Below are 10,670 nucleotides of genomic sequence, written 5' to 3' on the forward strand. Positions count from 1 at the left end.
CATCAACAACCACACTATCAACCCAAACTGCACCCTCCACATCATCATCAACAACCTCCTCAATCTCAACCAAGTAGCTTCGAAATGTCTCTTGAAGACATTGTCAAATCTTTAGCCACTAGTACCCAACAATTCCAAAAAGAGACAAGGACTAGTATCTCCAACCTTGAAGCAAAAATGGGAGATATAGTTACATCTATAAGCAAGTTGGAATCCCGTGGTAAACTCCCTTCTCAAACCGAAAAGAACCCAAATGTCAATGTGGTGACCTTGAGAAGTGGCAAACAAGCCAGAGAAAGTAGTTCAAAGAAGAAGCCAAGGGAAGAAGAGGAAGAAATAGAGATCATTCCCATTGAAGAACCTATAGTCAAGAACGATGCACAAGTCGGAGCCCCAAAGAAGACTACCCCTTTAGTAACACCGATAGCCACTCAACCACCGTTCCCCTCCCGACTTGCAACTTCAAAGAAGAATATGGAGGAGAAAGAGATTTTGGACACCTTCCGAAAGGTGGAAGTAAACATCCCTCTACTTGATGCAATCAAGCAAATTCCGAGATATGCAAAGTTCTTGAAATAACTTTGCACCAACAAGAGGAAGTTGAAGGGAAATGAGAAAATTTTTATGAATGAAAACGCATCTGCGGTTTTACAAAGGAAACTTCCACCCAAATGCAAAGATCCCGGGATGTTCACGGTTCCTTGCAAGATTGGAGATGTCACTTTTAGTAGTGCTATGCTTGATCTTGGTGCCTCTATCAATGTCATGCCCTATTCGGTGTATGAATCATTGAATGTCAGACCCTTAAGGGAAACCGGTGTCATAGTCTCTCTTGCGGATAAATCAAGTGTCTTTCCTAGAGGTGTTTTGGAAGATGTCCTAGTGCAAGTGAACCAATTGGTCTTCCCGGCGGATTTCCATGTGATTGATCTAGATGAGCAAGTGTCCTCCAAATTGGCTCTAATCTTGCTTGGGAGACCGTTGTTGAAGACGGCTAGGACGAAGATCGATGTGTATGCGGGAAGTTTGACAATGGAGTTTGATGGCGAAACAATAAGTTTTAATATTTATGATGCCATGAGATATCCTAGTGATGTTTCATCTTTGTACTTTGTTGATGTTGTCGAGCCAATCACTCAAGAATTGTTCGAGTTATCTAACAGTGATATATTGGAGATGATCTTAAGCAAAGGATTCGATTGTGGGAAGCTAGCCTAGCAATTAAAACTTTATTCTTTGGATTCGAAAGTTGAGAAGTTGGTAAATAAAATGGAGATGAAGAAATCCACAAGATTAGATGTCAAGCAAGTTGAATTGCCCCCAACTCATACAAAATTGCCCCCATCCCTTGTTTAACCACCCGAATTGGAATTGAAGGTCTTACCTCAACACTTGAAGTATGCCTATTTGGGAAAGAATGAAACCTTTCCGGTTATCATTTCAACTCACTTAACCGAATTTGAAGAAGAACAACTCATCAAGGCGTTGAAGGAGCATAAAGAAGCCATGGGATGGACGATTGCGGATATCAAGGGATTGAGCCCCTCCACTTGTATGCACAAGATCTTAATGGAGGATGAATGCAAGCCAAGACGGGACGCACAAAGAAGGTTGAATCCGCCAATGATGGAAGTGGTTAAGAAAGAGATTTTGAAGCTCCTAGATGTGGGGATGATCTATCTAATCTCGGATAGCAAGTGGGTGAGCCCGGTGCAAGTCGTTCCAAAGAAGACGGGAATCACGATGGTCGAGAATAACAAAGGTATGATGGTCCCCACCCGTGTGCAAAACGGGTGGAGAGTATGTATTGACTACCGCAAACTCAATGCAAGCACACGAAAAGATCATTTCCCATTGCCTTTCATTGACCAAATGTTAGAAAGGTTGGCCGGGAAATCTCATTATTGTTGTCTAGACGGGTACTCCGGTTTTCACCAAATCCCGGTGGCACCGGAGGACCAAGAAAAGACAACTTTTACATGTCCATTTGGCACTTTCGCATACCGTAGAATGCCATTCGGATTGTGTAATGCCCCGGCCACTTTCCAACGTTGTATGGTTAGTATCTTTTCGGAATACGTTGAAAATATAATTGAGGTTTTTATGGACGATTTCACGGTATATGGCAACTCCTTTCAAGAGTGTTTGACTAATCTCACCAAAATTTTAAAAAGATGCATTGAAACAAATTTGGTTCTAAATTTTGAAAAATGCCATTTCATGGTGAGTCAAGGTCTCATTTTGGGTCACATTGTGTCTAAAAAAGGAATTGAGGTAGATAAGGCCAAAATTGATGTTATTCAAAGCTTACCTTACCCGACTTGTGTTCGGGAAGTTCGTTCTTTTTTGGGCCATGCAAGTTTCTATCGAAGGTTCATCAAGGATTTTTCAAAGATAACAAGACCAATGTGCCAACTCTTGCAAAAGGAGGTTGATTTCGAGTTCAACGAGGCGTGCAAAGAAGCTTTTGACAAGCTCAAAGAGTTGCTTACATCCGCCCCCATCATGCAAGCACCAAATTGGGATCTCCCCTTTGAGATCATGTGTAATGCAAGCAACTATGCGATAGGCGCCGTTTTGGGTCAAAAGAACGGGAGGGCCTCCCACGTGATCTATTATGCATCAAGGACACTAGACAATGCTCAAAGCAACTACTCAACCACGGAGAAGGAGCTATTGGCCATAGTGTTTGCTTTGGAGAAGTTTCGGCAATATCTACTTGGCACCAAAGTCATAGTGTATTCGGATCATACGGCTCTCAAGTACTTGATGACAAAGAAAGATGCAAAGCCGAGACTCATCCGGTGGATCCTACTGTTACAATAATTTGACTTGGAAATCCGGGACAAGAGCGGATGCGAGAACCTCGTGGCCGATCATCTAAGCCGGATCACTTCAAATGAAACTCCTCTCCCGTTGCGGGACGAGTTTCCGGATGAGCATCTCTTTTCCCTTACTCAATCTATTCCTTGGTATGCCGATATCGTTAACTTTTTGGTCACAAAAAGGTATCCCGACACATTCACACGTGCTCAAAAAGACAAGTTGAAAAGTGATGCAAAATATTATGTGTGGGATGAGCCTTATTTGTGGAAACATTGTCCCGATCAAATCATTAGGCGATGTGTACCCCAACAAGAGCACCAATCCATTTGGCAATTTTGTCATGAATTTGCTTGTGGGGGGCACTTCGGACCTAGCCGAACCTTGAGAAAGGTTCTTAAATGTGGACTATTTTGGCCAACCATGTCACGCGACTGCTACTTATTTTGCAAAAGTTGTGAACGGTGTCAAATGACAGGAAACATTTTGCAAAAGAACCAAATGCCCCAAAATCCAATCCTTGTTTGTGAAAATTTTGACGTATGGGGGATTGATTTCATTGGCCCATTTCCTGTTTCGTTTGGCAACGTTTACATCTTGCTCGCGGTTGACTAGGTTTCTAAGTGGGTTGAGGCTAAAGCCACAAGATCGGATGATGCCAAAACGGTTATCGAGTTTTTAAAATCTAATGTGTTTGTGAGATTTGGTGTGCCTAGGGCTTTGATTAGTGATAGAGGGACGCACTTTTGCAACAAAATGATGGAAGCTTTATTGAAAAAGTACAACGTGACCCATCGTGTCTCTACCGCCTATCACCCTCAAACAAATGGTCAAGCGGAGGTTTCGAATCGTGAAGTGAAGTCTATTCTAGAGAAAACAGTGAATCCGACAAGGAAGGATTGTAGTTTGAGACTAGACGATGCCTTATGGGCCTATCGGACTGCGTACAAGACCCCGATAGGAATGTCCCTGTTTAGGTTGGTCTTTGGAAAGCCATGTCATCTTCTCGTCGAGTTAGAGCACCGTGCATTTTGGGCGGTCAAGCAATGCAATTTCAACATTGACGAGGCGGGAAGGCATAGGAAACTTCAACTCCAAGAGCTAGAAGAATTGAGAAACGACTCCTATGAAAACGCAAGGATTTACAAGGAGAAAACAAAGCTCTTCCACGACAAGTCCATCAACCAGAAGCATTTTGAACCGGGGCATAGGGTCTTACTATACCATTCACGATTGAAGTTATTTCCAGGCAAGCTAAGGTCAATATGGATTGGACCTTTTGTTGTGATTAAGACCTTTGACCATGGGGTGGTGGAAATTCAAAGCGAAAAGACGGGACAAAATTTCAAAGTAAATGGGCACCGGTTGAAGCCATTCTATGAAGGTTTCAGTGCTAATGCCCTTGAAATCATCCATTCGGATGTCCCGATGTGTTGAAGAAAGCTAGGAGGACGTCTCGCCAAAGACGTTAAAGAAGGGCATTTTTGGAAAGCAATGTGCTTTCACCATTTTTCAAAATTCTAATAAATCATTTTGCAAAGCGTTTTTTTTTTGGATTCAAAATAAATTTTTGAAAGGTTTCACCAATCGATCCCCATTTTACTCCAAATTTTATCAAATTCTTGATACCGGGCCTTACGGGGATCGTTTTGGCTTAAAAATCAGTTTTTTTTTGGAAAAATCCCACTTTTGATGTGCAGCATAGCCCGCGGGCAGCACGCGGCCCGAGCCCGGCCCGCGTTAAAGGTCAGAAGGTTCAGAAGGTTTTCCAGCAAGTAGACACGGCCAACCCGCGGCCCGAGCCCAGCCCGCGTGGGCCAAAGCTCAAATTCAATTCAGTACCCGCGGCCCGCGCCTGACCCGCGTGGATTTTCGAAGCACTTGGGATTTTTTTTGAGCAAACCAGTTCCCGCGGCCAACCCGCGCAGATGTTGTTTTTTTTGCTTTTGGTTCTGCTGTATTCGAGGAGGCTAGACGCGGCCAGCACGCGGCTCGCGCCCAGCCCGCGTGTTGGTCGTTTAACTGATGTTTTGAGCTGTTGACTGCCTTGACTTTCGTTGACCAAGAGATTTAATGAGTTGACCAAACATTGACCGGGTTTGACCTTCCTTGACCAAAGATTAAACACCTCCAGCACCCTTCTTCATCATTCAAGCCCTATAAATTCCTCCATTTTCTCTCTAGAAGCTCCAGAACACTAAACCCACTTCTCACAAAAAAATCCATTTTCCCGGAGTTCTACCGGTCGGAATCTCGCGAAACCACCGCCATTCTTCTCCATTTTTCATCCTCTACAAACCCCACCCAAATTCCGGTCCGATCTGTGGCCGGAATTTCGGGCGCCACCACCACCCACCACCACCTTCTTTCGCTTTTTCCGGCCAACTCCGGCCACCATTGGAGAATCCGAGCACGAGGTTTTGTTTCTCTCATCAAGAGCTTTCTAGTCATACCAATCTTCCCGCAAAAACTCACGAAAAATTTCCGTCTAATTCCGGGTGCCGCCACTCCATTCGCCGGAATGTCATCTTGAAGCTAGTTTGTGGGGTTGTTTTAGCGATTAAAGCGTCAAATACGGAGCAAAATTGCAAGCTTGGGGTATGTCTTGACGAAATCTTTTTGGTGGCACTAGTTTATCCCGGGTCTAAGAAATTAGGTAATCTCATTCCTATAACTTGATTTTTTACATCCCAATTTCCCATTTGTTGTTGGTATTGTGTGCCTTTATTGTGGCTGAAAATTATTATTGGTAAAATTTTGTCCCGAATAAATGTCAAAGCATGCAAAAACGGGGGCTGGAGCAACTTCCTCTAAGGGAGGGTCGAAGGGAAAATCCAAGGATCCCCCGTTTCATTTGTTGAATCGCGAGGATCGTAAAACTTATGATTTTCTCGTTTCAAATAAGCGTCAAGTCAAGTCAACAAAATTCCTCCATAGGGAATCTTTTGCTAGTCTTGGGGTGCTCGATGGAGTCCAAGCGTTATTTAACAACATCGGGTGGGGTCAATTCCTCTATAACCGCGCCGCCACCTATGTTGAACCCACCTTGGAATTTCTTGCCACATTCAATTCCGAGGAGGAAGCCCAAACTGTCACCTTCCAAATGCTCGGTGAGAAACGATCCCTACCACATCGGGTCGTGAACGCCCTGATGGGCACTCCAGTGGACAACCTATATTACCAATATGACCCATGGCCCGGAAACTTCAATGAGCATCACTTTTGGCAACAAATTACCAACGAGCCACAATACTCATCGTCTTCGTCAAAGGCCTCCTCCATAATCCACCCATGTTTGCGCCTAGCGCATCGAGTTCTCACATGCACCATTTTCGCCCGCTCCGAAGTGGGACAAATTTCAAAGGCGGAATTATTTTTTCTTTGGTGCATGACTCGTGAGAACGGTCCGCGGCCTGATTTTGCCTCCTTTTTCTTCACCAAGTGTTACAACCTCACAACTATGGACAAAGGAGACATTTTCATTGGGGGAATAATCACCCTCATTGCATCCCGGCCACCGCTTCAACTTCATCTCTCTACTCTTCCATTCGAGAAGGCTTCCGGCCCCTCTAGCCTTGACGGCAACGCACTTCGCCGAATGCAACTCATCCGGGATTCGGTCGTCGGTCCCATGTGGATCCTTGACAACCAACCATACCTCATTCTCCCCCATGAGTATATAGGGAGTTTTGAGCCGACCGATCCCGAGCAATGGATCATTCCATCAGACTACCCTCCACCTGTAGATGATGAGGATGACCAGTTTCAGCCTGCACAACAATTCGTCGAGCCTCAATTCCAGCCGCAGCAGCAGGGGGGACACGAAGTCCCACCATATTTCCCCCTTATGTTCTTTGATCAATTTGCTATAATGTTCTCCACGGTGCAGCGCATCGATACCCAAACGCAAAAGAATACGAGAGCCATCCAAGATGTGGTGAGTCACGTTGGTCGATTGGAGCAGTCATTCCCTCCCATTTCCCGCCAGGTCCAAGATATATGGGACTACCATTATCGCCACGGTCATTTCCCGCCACCCGACCCACCGATTTAGGTCCTTTCTGCCCTTTGCTTAAGCATTGAGGACAATGCTTGTTCTTAAGCTTGGGGTGGGGCATTTCCCTTTCTTTTTAATTTTTCATGCATTTTTCTTTAGTTAGGTTGCATAACATATTAGTTTAAGTTAATTTGCATTCATTTTTTATTTTATAAAATTTCAAAAAGATTTTATTTTCTTCTTTTCCACTTTTTATTTTTGCATGGAATTGAGCTTAAGGCATTAACATTCTTGCATTTTTGTTGTCTGTTTATTCTCACCTCTCTTGGATGCCATGGAACAGGTTCACAGTTATTGTATCATTATTGGTCCAGGATCTTGTTGCTACCTCACCCATCGAACCGGGACCATTGGCTGCAGTTTGGGATTTCATACTTGGGATTAGATGCTGGTAGCTTAAAGGGGTAAGTGATCATGGCCAGGTAGTTTCATGAAAAAATTATGCATACAATACTAACAACTGTAGGATATACTATAGCAATGGATGTTCTTAGCCTTGCAGTCACTACCGCCAAGAGGATCACACTTGATCATGTTTGAACTGTTAGGATGAAGCGTTGGTGCTTGTCCCCGAGTAGAATCCATATCCGGTCTCTTTACATCACCATATCTTTTTGAGATTTTCTTAGAATTTTAGAGAGTCTTTTAGTCCACATTTGGACATTTTTATTATCTTTGAAAAAACCACAAGTTTGAAAAGGAGCTTACATTACATCTTTATGCTCCACACATGGTCATTTTCACACTTAGGCCATTCGGATTATATCATTACCCTTTCGGTTCCACTTACACACCTTTGGGAACCAAATTTTGAGTCAAAGGGTTTCTTGTTAAAAATTTCGATAGTTAATAAATTACCTTCAAAAAAAAAAAAAAAAAGAAGCATGCAAATTTTCAGTTGCAACTATCTTAGATAGGTGGCCGGTTCAATTATTGAACAAATTTCCCAACATCTTGGTCACCCAGCGTTTGATATTCATTTGTATAGGTCTGTTTTTTTGTATATAGATCGAGTTGTTATTTTTTTTCGCAAATTGGTGATGTTAGGGAGACTGTCAAATCGGATACTACGGGAGGTTTGGGCCAACACTAAGTGAACTGATTCCTACAACGGTTCCCGAGCGATTAAACCAAGTTACACATGAGAGAAACCGGCAGACGTGAGATCAGAGTGTGCACTTAAAGAAGAGCTCCACCCGAGCCCATCCAGTTGCTTTCTCCCTACTACAGATGTTCTTCATTGTATGCATGTTCCATTAAGACTACGACTGACCATCCCTCCTTATTCACCTAGAGGAGTTGTCCTGGCTGTGGTTTATGGTCCCATTGTCATCGGATGAAAAAGTTGTGAGACAGCAGCGAGATCAATTCTGACCATGTTGACTAACGTCGAACAGGTTCCATGGTTCTATCCATTCTTTTTATTTCTAGGGTAGTTCGTCCCAAGTTCATTTAGTTTTGTCTTACTTGAGGACAAGTAAGGTTTAAGCTTGGGGTGATTTGATAGCTTCATTTTATTTACTTCTTTTTATAGTTTATTTTAGCACATTTCATTCGCATTTTAGTTAATTTCCATGAATATTTTCCTTTTTGTTATTTTTATGACCATTGCGGGTACTTTCTAGTTTCTTGAGCATTATTGCAGATTTTAAGGAAACTAGAGGAGCGGGAGTGTGCGGGATCTTTTGGATGGCGTTAGGACTTGAAGAGCAATGGGGATATCATGCTTGATGGCTTTGGAGGTGATCCAGGGAGTAGGCTTGTCGATTGCTCGAAGGCGCAGAAGTGTTGAACTTTAAATTTGAAAGGGAACGAAAGAATTCTTGAGAGTGCAAGATCGATGTTTAAGAGTTTGCAGAAGTTTTGAGTGTTATGGAAAGACAAATTGGGCTTTAATTGAAGAAATATTGAAGAAAAATGGGCTAGAAGCTGATTGGACTCAAACTGGGCCAATGGATTAGCTGTGGGGGCCCAAGACTTGAAGAAGCCCAAAATACCCGTCAGAGCCCGCGGCCCGCGTAAGATTCCCCGCGGCCCGCGTGGATTCCTGACAAGGGCAATTTCAGGATTTTGCTAAGAGCTCTATATTGGGAAGTTTGGTGTGCCTCTTTAGCCTTATCTTGAAGGTCCGATTTTGAGACTTTCTCTCTAGATTTTGGAGCACTTTTGGAGGCCAAGAACACTTGAAGAATATCTTCTTTTCATCTCTTGAATCTTGTCAAATGTTTGGTACAATCTCATCTAAATTTGTTCATTTGAGTTTAGCCATGTTTGGCTAAGCAAATCTTGGTTGACTTTTTGTTGAATCTTTTGAACTTTTGTTGGATGTTGAAGAATCCAAGAACTTGATCTTAAATCTTTATGGAATTGTTTTGTGTTTTATCATATTATCACTATTAGTATATTTTTATTCATGAGTTTAAATATGTTTGTGGTGATTAGTTGGCTAATTTCTTGATTAAGTAAATGATCCTCAAATTAGCAAGCAACAAATGATTTTTGTGTTGTTTTTGCTTCACACAATCATAAAAACATTTCCTCCAACATGGTGGTGAAAGCATTTGACCCCTCTTGGATTTGGTGACTTTTTGGTTCTTAATGCTAGTTGACTTTCACTAATTACATGCTATTTGGAATTAGTGACTTTGACTAAGGAAATTGTTATGAGCTTCTCTATCAATTTCAACAATTAAGAAAAGTCTAGGTAATCTCAAGCTCCTTGGATTACTATAGCCAAATTAAGGATTTAAATCAAAGTATTGCACCATTGGATTCTAATGACATGTTCATCAAAAGTCAAAGTGAGGAAACTTTAAGTCAACCATCTCTCATTTATTGATTTTACATCAAACTCTTATTTTTGTTGCATTTGTCTATTTAAATCATAGTTAACTCTAGGGTGTTTCAAGTATTTCAAAACACCAAAACCCCCCATTTTATTTTTATTGTCATTTTACAAGTATTTTTACAAAGAGATTTTTCATAGAGTTATAAATTGAACCAATCCCCATGGATTCGATCCCTTTACCACTATACATTATTTTAGTGTGTAATATTTAGGGTAATTATTTGTGTTGGCCTCGACAACCACCAGCTTTGCACACCTCAAATAGACCCAAACTCAAGTTATAGCAATCTACTTCCATGAATATGACCATGGCTTGGATGAAAATGGATTCAAGACTCCTTTTATGACTCTAGAGGCTAAATACTATAGGAAAAAGGGATTGCTTTGCATACAATCCATGGAAACCAACTTATCCTTCTCAAAAGGGGAAAAAGACCCAAAAATCAACATACAAAGAGATCTAAGCTATGGGTAGTCAAGCAAGGAGCTTTTTACCTCAAAAGGCTGCCAAAGATGGATTTGCTTCCGGATTTTGTTCTTCTTCTACAACTTGCTAGCTCCAAGCTCTACCAAATATCTTGAAAAACACATAATGTCACTCAAAACTCAAGGGTGAAGCTCTCAATCGAAAATTAGGGTTTCTGGAGGACAGGGAGGCTGGTAAGGGAGGCCCAAAGGGGGGTTTAAGTGGTTTAAATAGGGTGCAAAACCCCGAAAATAGGGTTTCCTCTAGGAAGACCTACTCGTCGAGTCCATGCTTGGACTCGCCGAGTAGACTCTTTAAATCCCGCGTCCATTCTGGCATCTACTCGACGAGTTAGGGCTACCAACTCGTCGAGTAGCTCAAACTAAATACTTGAATAATTTAAATAATTGCGTACTAGGAATGGGGCGTTACAATTCCACTGCCCAAACGAGCCAACTATGAGAACACATCATTAA

The 10,670-nt window shown here is 42.2% G+C and overlaps 1 protein-coding gene across 1 annotated transcript; it reads left to right on the forward strand.

Annotated features, from left to right (window-relative positions):
- The first annotated feature begins 3,582 nt into the window (after positions 1–3,582).
- LOC128133749 (uncharacterized) lies at positions 3,583–4,260 on the forward strand. The gene has a single exon (XM_052771284.1). The coding sequence runs from the start codon at positions 3,583–3,585 to the stop codon at positions 4,258–4,260; it is 678 nt and encodes a 225-aa protein (XP_052627244.1).
- The last annotated feature ends 6,410 nt before the right edge of the window (positions 4,261–10,670 follow it).

This window comes from Lactuca sativa, chromosome 4, assembly GCF_002870075.4.
Source record: "Lactuca sativa cultivar Salinas chromosome 4, Lsat_Salinas_v11, whole genome shotgun sequence".
NCBI lineage: Eukaryota > Viridiplantae > Streptophyta > Magnoliopsida > Asterales > Asteraceae > Lactuca > Lactuca sativa.